General features: G+C 37.0%; 2 protein-coding genes across 5 annotated transcripts; one reads left to right on the top strand and one right to left on the bottom strand.

The window, feature by feature from the left end:
• The first annotated feature begins 1869 nt into the window (after window positions 1-1869).
• LOC121943527 (C-type lectin lectoxin-Phi1-like) lies at window positions 1870-6384 on the top strand. Of its 4 annotated transcripts, none has more exons than XM_042487056.2 (7): window positions 1900-1960; window positions 2980-3306; window positions 3715-3847; window positions 4007-4092; window positions 5198-5602; window positions 5683-5728; window positions 5815-6384. In XM_042487056.2, exons 2-6 carry the CDS (start codon window positions 2985-2987, stop codon window positions 5691-5693), a joined length of 957 nt encoding a protein of 318 aa, XP_042342990.2. In that variant the 5' UTR covers window positions 1900-1960; window positions 2980-2984; the 3' UTR covers window positions 5694-5728; window positions 5815-6384. The 4 variants fall into 4 exon arrangements, with proteins under 4 accessions (XP_087934975.1, XP_042342990.2, XP_087934976.1 ...); XM_088078850.1 differs by having other exon boundaries at window positions 1935-1960; window positions 3241-3306; XM_088078849.1 differs by lacking the exon at window positions 2980-3306 and having other exon boundaries at window positions 1870-1960.
• Window positions 6197-15420, bottom strand: nlrc3l (NLR family, CARD domain containing 3-like). The gene is made up of 12 exons (XM_042487055.2): window positions 15069-15420; window positions 14455-14643; window positions 13108-13200; window positions 12467-12641; window positions 11462-11609; window positions 11215-11307; window positions 10313-10665; window positions 10001-10207; window positions 9590-9765; window positions 9096-9369; window positions 8704-8919; window positions 6197-8514 (listed from the first exon to the last, which is right to left on the bottom strand). The coding sequence occupies exons 1-12, from the start codon at window positions 15092-15094 to the stop codon at window positions 8119-8121; spliced, it is 2346 nt and encodes a 781-aa protein (XP_042342989.2). The 5' UTR covers window positions 15095-15420; the 3' UTR covers window positions 6197-8118.
• Window positions 15421-15447: the final 27 nt, after the last annotated feature.

Below are 15447 nucleotides of genomic sequence, written 5' to 3'. Positions count from 1 at the left end.
GATACTTTTGGAAATCTTAACTGCATATTATACTATTTTGTTGGGGACAGTTGTCGTTACCTTTGTATGTTGTTTGTATGGTCATGTTGTGATGTACCTTCTTGACCAGCTCTCTCTTGAAAAAGACAAAACTGTTACCTCAACAGCTTTTCCAAACAGCCAGCACTGGTACCAAAAGAAGTATTGTCTCAGCTGCTTACATAACCAAAATGATTTACATGCTCCTCCTAATAACTGATTAGCATCATGCAGAGAGCACGTACTGTATTTGGTCAATTTTCAATTTTCAATAAGATTTTGGGGTACCATATTATGGAATGACTTCTTTTATTTGGCAAAAAACTGTATCTTCATACAATGTTACAGAAGATGCCTGAAAAAGCATTTAATTGCAGTTTCGTAATCTGCTTCTGTATTGCTGTCCATGTCTAATTTGTTTTATTTAAAAATGATGTGTTTTATTATGCATACTACTAATACTCACATACTCACGGACACACACACTTTAAGTTTGGCATCATTAGTATTATTCTTTGTTTTCTTCCTGTATTTTAAGTTTTTTTTTAGGTGGAGGCTTTAAATAAACCCCTTGGGGTTTTTTGCCTCTCCTTGCACTGTATATTACTTGTCTTTCTTGTTATTTTTTTTCTCTGTATGTTTTAAACTGTCCAAAATGAATAAATGCAAATAAATACAAATACAAGTTTGCATCTTGTGCCACTGAATAACACTCCTCACTGTTAGGTTTGTGACCTTGGATTTGAATGAGTTTCGTAGAAAGAGGAAGTTGCTGTTTTTAGGTTTTGGATGGACATAGAGGTCTCTGTCACTTATTCTAAATATGGGTTGATCCAGCAGCAAACAGTAAATGCAATGACAGACCTTCGACCTTACCCATCAGCCTCACCACTGTGCATCTCAAAACACAAACATGCCTATCATTAGCTGAATTAATAAACCTGCTCTCGTATGTGAAGAGTACCAGCAGCAAAGTTGCGAGTTCGGGTGCTCAGGTGCAAATTCAATCATCCTGTACAGTGTTCTGCAGAGAGGACAGGGCCTGTCACCGGTGGCTTGGCTCTCATACCATTGTCTTTGAGATTTTAAACATCGTGGTTAGATAAGTGAACTAAAATTGCACATTGGAAGTCAATCTCCAGTAATTGCACTGTAGTTATGCAATTTCCAATGAGCCCACTTGACAAGATAACAATCTTGCCCAGGTCTATTTCTCATGCCCAGCCTCTGGTTAACTTCTCCATCATCGGTTAACCACACTTGGAGACACATCCAACCGACGAACTGAACCCTTTCAGAAGTTGAATTGCCCTTGCAATTTCAGTCTAATCCAAATGATGTCTAACACCACCAACTATCATCAGGAGACATCCAGCAATCTAAATCCATACAGAAAACATCATCCTGCCGATAAACTGGATTATCAGACAATGAAAGTAACACAAATTCCACTCCTCCTGTTCACACAGCCACTCATCTTCACACTTCAGACCATTTAAACATAAACTAGATAAACTAACCCCCTAATCACACCAACAGTGCACAAAATCTGACTTACACGTAGACTGAGTGTGCTGTCTGTTGTCTGTTTACCATCTAATATCGTACCAATAAACCATTCAATTTTTTTTACCTGAAAAATGTACTGATGATCAGGCATCTTAAAGTTTTCCTCTTCCCACTACATTACAGTGTATGCACAATAGCCTACACATTCACAGTGTCTTGACATATATATATACGTTTAAATGAACACACATGCAACTTTAAAGGTCACTTTAAATCCCCTTTAAAACAAATGAGCACCACAGTGTGGGTGGTGTGGGCGTGTTTCTCTCGTCAAAAGGAGGTAAACAGCTCTATAAAGTGATGCACTGTAAAGATTCCTGTTCACATTTCCCTACGCACACATTTTAAACAGCAACAAGTCTTCATTGATGGGGTAAGTTTTTGAAAAATTCAGACAGCATTAGCATAAGTTAGAATGAGGTAATTTTAGTGTTTAATTACACTTTATCAGAATTCTAAATACTCTTTTGATCCCTGCAAGTGGCACAAAAATATGTAAAATATGAAATACAAATGATAAGAATAATTTTTAAAAATTAGCATTAGTATGAGAATATATTTAAAAATATAAATATGTACAATGTGAGTGTAAAGTGTGTAAACATATAAATTAGAAATATAGTAATAATAAGAAACAATTAGCACCAGTATGTAAATATTTAAATTTTAAATTATGTACTGATGTATGTGTAAAGTGTGTAAAAATGTAAAACTATGTGCTCTATGCTACAACACAATGTGTAAAACCAGTATATAAAATTAGAAATATAAAATATGAGTAAGATGCTAGAATGTACAGTAGATATGCATGAGTATGAAGAACAATAAGAATATATACAATATAACAATATATGTAACATATTATATATAGCCTGCATTCAAGAGTTGAAAGAATATAGCTTTTTTGAATAATTGCACAGAAGCAGTTAAATTTGTGGAGCAATTATTGCAGTTTAGACAGTGTATAAAGATTTTTTGCACCTTGTTGCATATTAGAAATACAATGAAAATGGATTATGGAAAAATCCATAAATGATGGAATTATACTTGAAGTCGAGTGAGTTAAGTCCAAATGCCAGTCTATTAAGTCCTAGTGTTATTAATACAAGTATCATTAGACTTATTTTTATTTCTCTGTAGAGAATGTTTATATGAAAACTATAGATTACTTTATCATGACATAATGACCACCTGTCACATTAAAAATAATCAAAAACATGAATCATTTTATTTCAGCATATTGCATATTGTGTTGTTAAGTAATTCACTGCTGTAAGTGGAAATATGCAAATTAAAACTCCCATGATTAGGTGAGCTAAATCTGCATCTGTGGTGTGGAGAAATGCTGTGCATTTCTCTCCTCAATTTATTGACTTTTGTCTTTGGTCTCAGAAGCCATGGTGCAGTTCATCCATCTATTGCTGCTGCTGAGTTTGTGTCATGTTGCAGCAGCATATATTCATGAAAGAACAGTATGGCTACCGGAGGGAAGTAATGCCACTTTCCCATTTTCACCTAATCGGCCCTATACATACTGTGGCACAAGTAGCAAGTGTAAATGTGAGAATGGCAAGTGTCAGTCCAATAATTCCAGCTCATCCAGAGTCACAGTGACTGACAAAAACCTGACCATTAACAACTTTGCACAAGCAGACAGTGGGACTATCCTCTGCAATGATGGCAGCGTTAACGAATGTGTGTATCTAACGCTATCATTAGGTAAGCACTTCCCTTTGGCGAGCTGTGTTATCTCCATACACATATTAGAACATTATTTATCTTGATAAGAATAAGAATTCCTCTGTTTTTTAAATTACTGTCCAAATTTTCAATTTCCAAGTAGTTTCCTGAGATGGGGCATATGGCAGAGGAGCAGGATTAGTTATATTGCAGCAGTTAAGGGGAATAAAAATAACTAATAGACTGTAAAAGTGTCATACATTTAAAAAAAAACTGCATTTGTATTAAGTCAAGCTAGATGTTTGCACTTAAAAGACTATATTAGCATATTTGCATGAGAAATTGATTTAGCAAATTCAACTAGATGAAATGAATAATGAGGAAGTCATAGAAATCTGTCTATACTCTAACTATTTTTCTCGATTATTTTATGTTTTCATTTATCAGGTTTTTCGGACTCACATCATATTTACTTTCTAAAAGATGGACATAAAATGAGGAGAAATGTGGGGAATAATTTTGCCTGCAAGAATCTCTGTACCAGCGAGAAGACCTGCAAATACTTCACGTATATTTCAGGGTAAATATCTGTTCTGGACTATCGATAGCAAACATAATGAGCCAGCATGTTTCTGTCAGCTAATTTATGTTTACTTTAAAGATACTATGTAGCATTACATCACTGTTGGTGCATCTCATTGAATACAGATTTGTAACTTGCTTTACATTTTTCCCACAGAACTAAAATATGTTGGCTGATGTCATCACCACACATGAATATATCTCTTCATTCAGACGCTGTCTCAGGGTACCCTTCCTGCCGCGGTATGAAAATGCTAAGCGCTCTCATTTCATTTTTAAAATGTGATTCTTTTGCACTGTCTTAATTCTCCCAATAATTTTGCCTTCAAAACCACTAATAGAAAAAAAAACCATTTGAAATATAATAGAAAACAAGGGAAAACACATAATGAAGTCCCATTCCTAAGAGGCACCATGTGCTTATCCATGACTTCAGGTAATTATCTCTTTACATCTAAACACATTTTTTTTGTTTTAATCAGGAAGAAATCTGAATTATCCAGATGTTTGCCCAAAAAAGACACAACCCTCATTGGGCACATACTCACAAAAAATAGCTGTTTTATTATATTGATCCAAATTATAGATTTGATACTTGCATAATGGTCCCTGATACATCAGAATTGTTTGATTTAAAAAAGTGTAAAAGTGTAAAATTCTACATGTTCGGGCAGCTTTGAACAGATAAAACTCTCCTTACCGTAATTATGAGTCTGCACGCTTTTGTAGAGTGCAATGCACACTTAACAAAAAACACAGAAAGCAGATGTGGGTATGTGCGGTGCATTATGTCAATAATATCCTGCTTTAATGTTGACGCAACTTACCATCACAGTAGATAGATGATATCACTCTGCTGGTTTGAAATACTCTCTGTAGATCAACATTATCTCCTATAACATTCTTAAGGTTTTTGCATTTTGTGTGTTTGGTAGAAAAATTTAATCACTACTTTAATCAATAACCGTGTAATGCAACTGTTTATGCAACTCATCAGTGAGTCTGGCTCCAACCTAAACTCCGACCAGTCCAACCTGTCTGACTCATCCAATTAGTCCAACTCGATCCATGGAGCTGACGATGAAGAATGGCAGTCTTTGTCATAATAATAATAATAATAATAATAATAATAATAATAATAATAATAATAATGCACTTAGGATATTACACAAGATATCAAATTTTAACTCCAAGTGAGATTTTCCATTACTGGGTAATCACATTCCTTGCCATCTTTTGGCCACAAGTATTGCAGTGCAGCTTTGATCATAACATCAGTAGCCCTTTTTACATATTGTGCCATACACACACTAATAGTTCTTTATGCCTCCTTTGCATTTTTACACAGAACCAAACAACTGCGACTTCACTTCAGCGTGTGATTTTAGACAGCATGGTCTTAAGTTCTACCAGGAAGCCAAAGAATGGTTTCTTGCCATGCAGCACTGCTACAAAATGAACTCCGTCCTGGTTCAAATCCTTGACAACGAAGTGCAGAAAGCTGTGAATGATTATCTGCGTAACAAGGCAGTGAGTGGCGGAGTGTGGATCGGCCTGGAGCGGTCCATAGTTGGCATTAACCCCCCGTGGAAATGGATCTCAGGGCAAAACGTTACAGAAAGTCATTGGAACAACAGCGCTTTTGTGGACCCATTAAACTACCACTGTGGGAAGATCATCAAGGTTGAAGGGTCACAAGACCTGAAGTGGTTGGACGCAAGCTGCCATGAAAAGCTGCCTTTTATCTGCCAGGGTAAGCTGTTGTTCTGTGTAACGCCTAGTATGCTGTAAGATTGTTATCAAAGTTTATCTTTATTTTGTTTTCATTTGCAGGTAAGAATTAAAGCCCTCATATAACATGTGACCTCTTGAGACCAAGGTATATCAGCAAAAATCATTGTTTTCCAAGTTAATAGCATAAATTCACTTTTTACTGAAATGTTCTGTCTCTTTTTTGTCCAGTAGATCCGACAGAGAGACTGCATGGGTTTCTGGAAACTACAAGTCATGCCACCATTCATTCTTTGTATTAATTTTTATTGAATATTGGTGTTTTGGGCAACTGATTTTTGCTTTTACTTTTCATTGTACTTGTATTCACTTCTTGATAACTGAGTGATTTGCTTTCTGTGGAAAATATTTACTAATTTTTACTCAACTAGATGTGTCTCTAATCAGTGCGTTATCAAAGCAGTAAACAAATAATCATTGTTAATCATTTATTTTGTGTTACCCTAGATGTGAGTTAAAAATGAATGTGTATGACCTCTTAATCTGTGTTAAAGTTGATGTGTGTGCACTCATTTTGAACAGCATGAAAGTGAATATAATAATGAGATGACTCTGATGACGGGTGGATCACATTGTCTTTATTGTAAAAGTAACTGGTGAGGCTGAAGATCTGATGTTACTGACCTGAAGGATTTTTTTTGTCAAATCTCACATTTCTGTCTCTGGAAAACCAATATTGTAATTCATTTATTGCAGGTTGTTGTTCATTATCATTCATCGAATAAAAAAATATCATTTCACCTATTTCTCTTCTGATTTTGGTTTTATATGTTTTATAATAGTGGTGTCAAACACTTAACCACAGAATAAAAATGAAACACATTACTCTATAAAACATGAGAATGACTGTGGATATTACTAAAACCAATACAAACACTGTTATTAGAAATGCAGGATTACAGCGTAAAATAAGCAAGAAATAAATTGAGAAAATGGAGGAACGGGTCCATTGGGAGGTTGCGTTGAAGAAATAGTGTGTTTAGTGGCACCTAGCAGCGAGGAGTGCAGACTGTGAGCTATTTTGCTTCCATAACATATTCTTTCAGACTGAAAACATCAAAATACACATTTAGGTTTATTATAGTTCAGGTTTCTGTTTTGAATGTGTGCAAATTAGTGTATATTAAATCATATAAGGCTTATTTGCATACTTAAACATTACACTTAACTTGTAATATAAAAAAATATCTTAATGTAAATTTGTCAACAGGGAGGTTTAATAGTGATATCTGTTAGTTAAAATTTAACCATATTAACTTATATTTTATCTAAAAATGTTTGAAATACTACAGAACTGATTGTTAAGCCTTTTTCCAAAAAAATTAGGATTTTTTTTTTGAATATTCTGAGACAAAAATCTCCATCTCTCTTTTGTAGTTTTATTCCTATTGGAAAAAAAAGTACATAAGCATGTATTCCCCCAAAAGACATATAAACAGACAAATGTATATACACTTAAGATTTCATTATCATTACTTTTCGTCCAGATACCACGTGTAAGCTCACATACACCTCTAACTACGAGAGCCACTTATTGACAAAATGAGAAGTGACCTCTCCTCTTTATAGCCTTTAAGGTCATTTTTCAAACAATCCATATATTTGAGAGGTGTGTTGGCTCTAATGATGACTCACATGGTTTCATCTGTGTATAAACAGGTCACGCACATCTGCTCAATACTTACTGTGAATCAACAAAGTCATATTCCTCCAAATTTGATCACATCTCACATTTTATAAATCTAGAAACAGTTCATTTCTCCTTTTGTCAAATGTATTAAAAAAATCAACATATCTAAATAAAAAATGACAACTGGATGGAGTAAAATCCAGTATATGCATGAATTTTTAATAGTGCCCATTGTAAGACATGACTGACATAATATAATATTGCATAAACTGCACTGAATTGCATAGAATAAACATAGTTTAGTTTGTCTGATATGACTATAACATTACTATTTCTTCCCAAATGTTTTGTTGAAAAAATATGCCGATACATAGTACAAGTAGAAAACAGTCAGGACTTCATTATTTTACAAAGAGTTTTCAAACTTTACCCGTTGTCCTTAATTCTGTTTCATGAGCAGAGGGCAGCCAGAGTGATAATGGAAGACTAGAGATGTACGGTAAGAATTTGTAAATGACAGAAAATAAAATAAAATTTAATTAAATTAACAAAGAAAGAAAATTAATAAAAGCAATGTAACTAATGATATAAATAAACATACAAATAATGAAAAAGCAGAGATAGAAGTCAGACTATTGGGCTCTTTAGTTTCCTAGCTATACCAACCTCTTATGCATGAATTTTTTTCATGAAGCTAAAGAGACCAGAACAAGTTTGAGTTCTGTTGAGTGGTTTGAGCATCACTTTGTGATAGTTCATGAATTCTACGACAAAAAAATAAGGCTGGACCTCTCTTTTATCTATCACGTCCATATGAAGTAATTTTCCGGATGCAGTCTAATCCAGACTCACTCATCCTCCTGGATAAATTCTCTAAGGCACTCCTTCAAGTTTCCCACGCGGTCTCTATTGTTTTCTTCTGCTGTCTGTATTGTCTGCTCCAGCAGCTGCTGGACCTCATCCAGACCAGTCACCTTCGGCACACTGCGGTGGTAAAAAAACCCACGCATCTGATTTTCGTCGCAGTCCTTGGAAAACAAGCCACACAAGAAGCGCAGGAACATTTCATAGTGGCCCAGTGGAGAGCCGAGAGTTTGTGCCACAGCACACTGGACGAGGCTTACTGCGGATTTGGACTGATCCTTGGATGTGAAGAACTTGGGCTTGTGCGACAGCGCAGAGTCAAGAACGTTTCTAGACTCTGTGCGAAACATAATGAAGACGTACAGCGCGGCCATGAACTCCTGGAGAAGAGAAGGTATGAGGTGAAATTTAGGGCTAATCTTTTGGGAGTTCCTAAACCTGCTCATTATATAAACCACTCTTTACACTGGCTAACGGGTTGACTACTACGTTTCCAGCATATTATAATTATATTACAGCAGCATTAAAAAAGTTTTCATGGAATACTGAGACTATGAAAGCAGTTTTACCTGAAAGGTAAAGTGTACAAAGCAGTATGTCCTCTTCCCATCCGAGCCTCCAAATGGAAGCTCAGTGCACACGCCAGAAAACACCGTCACCTCCGTCAACTTCAGACCGCAATCCTTCACGTCCTCTTCAAAGAACACGCTGGTATTCCTCTCCAGCATCTTAAAGGCCATCTTCCCAATCTTTGTCAGCAGGTCTCTCTCATCATTGGACCATTTCTGAGAGGAAACAGTACATTGAAATGACAAATTCTGACGCTGAACTAAAGCTCTAATATCTGCTCGTAAAAATGAACAATAAATAAATGAAAGCCTGATACAGACGGTAATTAGTGTTTTATTTTCATACTTGTAAAAATGATAGTTGATGGCTATAGTGAATGAAGGTACGTTACCAGGTCATTTTCCTGTTGCCCATAGTAGAACTGCAGCCTGCGATTTGTCTGGATGACCACAAAGCTGATGTAGAAGGGCGTCACCCTGGGGGGGTGCACTCCGTAGCCCCGATAGCCAAAGCAGCGCTCGAACACTCTGGCAAGCATCCAGCAGACAAAGGGTTGTCGAGCGATGATATGGAGTGTCGGTTGGCGCTTGTAATGTGCCACAATTTTTGGTGCCAGCTCTGCATTGTCAAAGCGCGAAGTCATGAACTGATCTTTCATCTCATCACTGGAGAAAAGACGGGACAAAATGATAAAACTAGACTGAAACAGGCCAGACTGGAACAGGTTAAAAAATAATTTAACCATTTTAGCAACATTAAAGTAGATAAGAAAAAAAAATTACAGCATGAGATCTACACTAACTAGACACACGGTGAAGCAAACACAGTAATGAGATATACAAAATTTAAACATCAAATTGATGCACACAAACCCGACACACACACCTAAAGCCCTGTATTTCCGTGACCACGTCTATGAAGTGAGATGGTATTTGTGAGACAGCCGCCGGCCTCCCCAGGATCCATACGAGGGCACCACGAAGCACAGTACCTCGGATGATATTTACAATCAGGACGTCAGGATGTGCTTTGGTGTAATTGTCATTTATGACTGGAGCATTCTGAGATTTAAAAAAAAAGACATTTCTGGTCATTCATGAGATTAAGAATCAGTACGTAGCCTTTAAAACATGCCTGGATTGCTCACTTGAGCACCAATCTTCTTCAAAAACTGGTTACGAATGCAGATATTTTAAACTTTATGTTGCTGGTTATCTTTTCAATTCAGGTTCTAGATTTTTTTTACAGTTTCAAATGTAAATGGGTCTCGGGTGTATGTGTGTGCAGACGAGATACCTCCCAGTCCAGGGGAGCTTGGTAACAATCTAACGATTCCATTATGATGACAAATTTACAGTCCTCTTCCTCCAGGTATTTCATGTCCTTGAACTCGGGGTAATAATATTCTATCACCTCCATGATGGACATCTGCTCTGAAAGAGGGGTATGGTTTCGCAGGTACCAGAAAGTTCGAAATGAGAGTTTGATGACAAACTGCAGATCCTGAGCAAAAAAAAAGGACAAGAAAATTGTCAGTTGCAAAAAAAAAAAAAGCATGTATGAACCTGAAAATGAGCATAATAAGTCTCCTTTACAAAATTGATTTACCTTGTTGGCACGGTTTTCCGCCCAATCCAAGCAGAATTTCCCTACAGAGACAGACATGCCAATTCCTGGAATCCCGGTGGTCAACACCGTCCTCACCGGCTTGCCATCATCCGTCTGCAGTCGGAATAAATTGTTCAGGCCAACAAAGGTGTTGGCACAGGGGACCTGGAGGGGAAACGGGGGGTGGGGTAGGAACTCATGGGAGGGGTCAACTCCTCCATAACCACGGGTGGAAATCTGGGGCTCAACATAGATGGTATTTAGACGATTGTACTTCCCAGCTTGAACAACCCCCTCGTGGATGACTTCATATTTTCTGATCAAATGCTGCATCAGTTGAAAACGAATCAACGCTGGCGGGAGAAAGATAAAGAGGAAAGTAAGAAAACTACATGCGGTTTGGAATCTGGGTCTCCTGCTGCGTTCCATTCAAAGCTGGAAGTATTAAGTATTAGTATATATTAGTATTAAAAATTGATATATAATCAAAATAAAATATAAGAAGACGGCCCAGCTGACGTTGTAACTGTCCATGGACTAGGAGAATAATGTTTTTGCTACTACTACCACCTCTGTGCCTAGTTATAGTCTCACTCCGCCAACATTTTTATTGTTGCTTTGAAAAGTGGTATCTAAAAGCATTAGTTACACCTTTCCTTAGGCAGAAAAAATATAAACTCTCTATTTTGAGTGATTTCAGACCTGTTACACACACACTTAAATTCATAGAGAAAGCAGTCCATGTTCTGTTAAGTAACTTTTTGTGAAAGTAGAAATGCAAGCTATCAGAATTTTCTCCAAAATGCAGCCATGACATTCAAGTTTATTTAAAATATTTGAGAAAAAAAACTAATTTCACTTGCATAAGTCTGTGTGTTGGTTTAAAACCGGCAGTCACTTGCCTCTCCCGCACATATTCTGTAGTTCAGCCGCCTCTTCTTTCTTGTTGACACCTTCTAGGGTACTTATTGTATGCGATAGAGAATGCTCCTGACCTGCAGAACATAATTTTAACAATAAAAATACATTAATAACAATAGTTAGCAATCGCTTACAGTATACAAGTCCCTGAGCACTAAACAAGGCTAGGCTGTTATTTTCGAAACTATGAATTTCACTTTTAGTATAAAAAAAACTGTGTTTTCTTACCAAGTACCTCCAAGCTCCTGTCCACAAAATCAAGAAGGTCTCCCTCCATCGCCTGTTTCAGGCTTATGGCTGTTTCCCACTGGCAAAACCGCATCTTAAATTTTAAGAGCTCTTCTTTGGTGAGGCGTGTCACAATACTCTGGATACTCTGTAGACAGAGAAGAAGGTATAAAAACACAAACCCTCTAGAAATAATGTAGGCACCATTCTTGCCATGTAAAGATATAACAATTGTGTTTCTATTATTTATTAAAAGCCTGATGGCAATTAGCAAAAGGACACAATTATTGATTCATCTTTAAATATTTTTTTCACAATATGATAAATGAGGATGGTTGATGATTTTTTTAAACTAACTAACCTCCATCATATTAAACTATGATGGAGGTTTTAGGTGTTATAGACCCAAACAAGACAAAAAATAGAGTCGATCACATCATGTTATCACCTGTCTGCCTTCTGGCACACAGGTTGATCCAACTCAACTGGAAACAGAGAAATGCATCAACGCATTCAAATCTAATGAATGATGTAATAAAACGCTTGGAACTATGGAAATTTAATTTTCCCTAAAAAAACAAGAAGATAAACTTGAAATGAAATTTGGCAACCTTTTATAGATCACTTCAGTCATATGAAATCTTCTGACAAGAGTTAATATTGCATCCCTCACCTTTTCTAAGATTTTTTTAAAATTTATTTTCTAAAATTCATTTTTCACCAATTTATTTTTTGTCTTTCTTTTATAGACTCTTACAATCCCCCCTTTTCCATTTTTTTGTTTCAATTTATGCTACGCATAAAACGTTGTCTTTGTGTACGTGTATAAATGTTTGTACGTTTGGTGCAAAGTTATTGATATTAATAAATACTTTTTTTTAAAAAAAAAAGGATCACAATCACAACTCTTAGAATGCATCATTAGGTCAAACAACGTCCTGAGTCCAAAATGACAAGAAACAAACAAAAAAAGAAAATATTGCAGACCAACTGTGCTGCACCGACCCTGAATATGTGAGGCAGGTCCTGCTCTGGGTGCAGCCTGCCCGGCTGGCTGCTCTCATCGCTCTGCATTTCATCGTCAGGTTCAACAGGCTCAGGTGGTTCTGGGGAATCAGCAACCAAAAGTTCATCTGCATCCTCCTCAGATTCATCTGAAAAATCCCCCAGATCCGAGGACCTGAGAGACAATAGCAAGGAACGAAGGACGCTGAAAACGAGCACTGCAAATATTGTGCAGGGATCACTGAGATGTTAAAAAATTACATGCATCATATTGGCAAAAATACAATTGCAAACCCCCTTTTGTAACATCAATTTTTGGATAGATGCTTTTAAAAGTATATTTAATGTTTGTGTAAATACACTATATTTTTCAAATGTGCTCACATATAAATAAAAACAGTTAGTAAATTAGAATCAATCAGTTCAAATAAATGTTTATATTGAGGCAATTTGTGAATTTGAGAGCAACGGACAGATTTTCACTGATTATTAACAGATATATTAATGACATGTTATGGATATAATTATGCCATGAACGTACATCAACAAAATGGCAGAAAGTAAACGTAGATCATTTTTGCTTTGCTTTATATTGTCTAAATTTTGACAGACGATTGTGTTTGTGTGAGAGTTTCCTCCACCTGGTGTCAATGACGAGGGCGCCTGGTCCTTTGGTCTGCTGCGTGGTCATGGTGTAGAGGGTCTCTGGAGACTCTGAGCGAATCATCTGCAACCTGAAAAAAATTGGGAAAACCACCTGGTAAAATCTGGTTAACCTCATATTAGCAATTTTAAAATGACTGAAAACAGCCTCTCCCTTTCACTAAAATGGCTTAATGTAAAACTTTAGCATTTACAATTTGATCCTTCTGTTACATGCTAGAAGTTTTAAATATATTAGCACTGAAAGTCCATGAAGCTGTCTGATGTGACACTGTATTTCCCTGCAGAGAAACCTGAACAACCCTGGTTTCCTTCATCATGCACTTCACACCATCATAAGCAGACAGTGATGCACAAACGCACAACCCTGAACCCGACCTAACTGATAACAAGGGAAGCAAACTTGTGCATAGTCATTTGATGAAAAGGTTGTCACTGACACCTACAGCCTGAAACTTAGTTAACACATATCTATGACACATAAAGCTTAATCTTCTCGAGGGAACTTTCTACAAACCCAACACCAGCTCAGGTGCAGAGTCACAGCCGCCAGGGTACAGCAGACGTTTTGTAGGCTGATATGTGAAGCCTCATGTCTGAGATACTAGACTTGTTTTGCTTGGAGACCACTTTTTCAAAATAACAAGAAGCCAGGGGCCGGTCTCAACACCCCTATACATGTTTCTAAGATTTAAGGACATGCCCAGATTTTTTTTAGGATTTTAGAACCTCGAATTTTAGGACATTTCTAGGGTTGTAGGAGTTTTCTAGGATTTTAGGACGTTTCTTGGATTTTGGGGCTTTTCGTGGATTTTAGCATGTTTCAAGTATTAAAACGTTTATAGAATTTTATGACGTCGCTAGGATTTTAGTACATTTCTAGGATTTTGGGACATTTCTAGTATTGTAGGAGGTTTCTCGGGTTTTAGGACATTTCTAAAATATTGAGACGTTTCTAGGATTGTAGGACGTTTCTAGTATTTTATAATATTTCTAGGATTTTAGGTCAATAGGGACTTAATTCGAGACTTTGGTCGGGGCTGGGGAGGATCCTCCACTGACACCTTTTTTGATAAACAAGCTCTTGATGCTGTTTTATGCACTCTGGCACCTGATGTATACCTAAAGTACAAAAACAATTACCAGTGTGAATCACTTTATGGTTGGGGGGCCACCTGGCACCCTATCAGGGACCAGATTTGGCCTTGATAGGGTGCCAGGTGGCACAGCCCGGGCTGTGTGTTAAAAAACACTATCTTATGTCGTCTGGCCAGAACACAAAAAATTTGAGGAAATGCTTAGATATCAAACTAAAGCCACAGTACCCTGCCCCCTCCTGAGCTGTCGGGTCAGGCAGTGCCACAGGAAACGGGGGAGGGAAGGCCTGGGCAACCTCTTCTCCATTTTCCTCCTCCTCCTCATCACTGTCACTCTTCATCGAACCATAGCTGGAAGGTGGCCTCTTCCACTTCTTCTTCTCCTCCTCCTCATCATCTTGGCCCTGCCTAAAGATCCTGAGGGGGGAAAAAAAAAGTATGCAAGTGGGTGTGACACTGTATTCCATTAGTCCAATCGGTATTTAAAGACCAATAATTTCTTGCTGGCATTCAAAATCTTACTTAAGTACAAAAACATGAAAGTATTATACTACAGCAATAATAAAAATATAGTTAAATTGCGAAAAATAAAAGTACTCCTTATACAAAATGGTCCTTTTTGGAGTCATATATATATATCATGTTATGTATCATATCATATCATATCATATCATATCATATTAATAAATCTTAAAAAGATCTTAAAGCATCAACATGTTTGTACATGAGAATTTGTTGTATACAGAACAAGAAATAAACAACCTTTGCTTCTTTAAGAGAGAGGATTAAAGATGGCAGAGGAACTCCTCTCCGCTGCCAAAAAGCTATGAGACAACACCCACCTTTCCACTTCAGTGTCCGGGTCCATGTCCCTGCAGGTGACAGCGTCACGCCGCAGTTTTAGGACAGATTTTGGTGGATTAAATCCCACTTATTGTGACAACTTTACATTCAGGAGGTGAATCCACCGCGCTGACGTTACTGTGCGATGACGGCTGTCGCTTTGCTAACATTAATACTTAACATAACATAATGTGTTTATGAATACATGGATGTTTTAGACATTAACTTTTCCAAGCAAATTAATAATACGAACAGAATAAAGTACAAAATGTAAGGTCTTTTCACCGACCGCCCGTTTCGATTTGCTTCCTCCTCTTTTAGTCAGCCAACTTTCGGTTTCTAGTCGGTGCGTGCTGGTTGTGCACACTGACAGCAACA

Source organism: Plectropomus leopardus, chromosome 6, assembly GCF_026936395.1.
Source record: "Plectropomus leopardus strain MGB_pleo_1.0 chromosome 6, ASM2693639v1, whole genome shotgun sequence".
NCBI lineage: Eukaryota > Metazoa > Chordata > Actinopteri > Perciformes > Serranidae > Plectropomus > Plectropomus leopardus.
The sequence above is the reverse complement of the archived record's forward strand: the minus strand, read 5'-3'. Positions and strand labels throughout refer to the sequence as shown.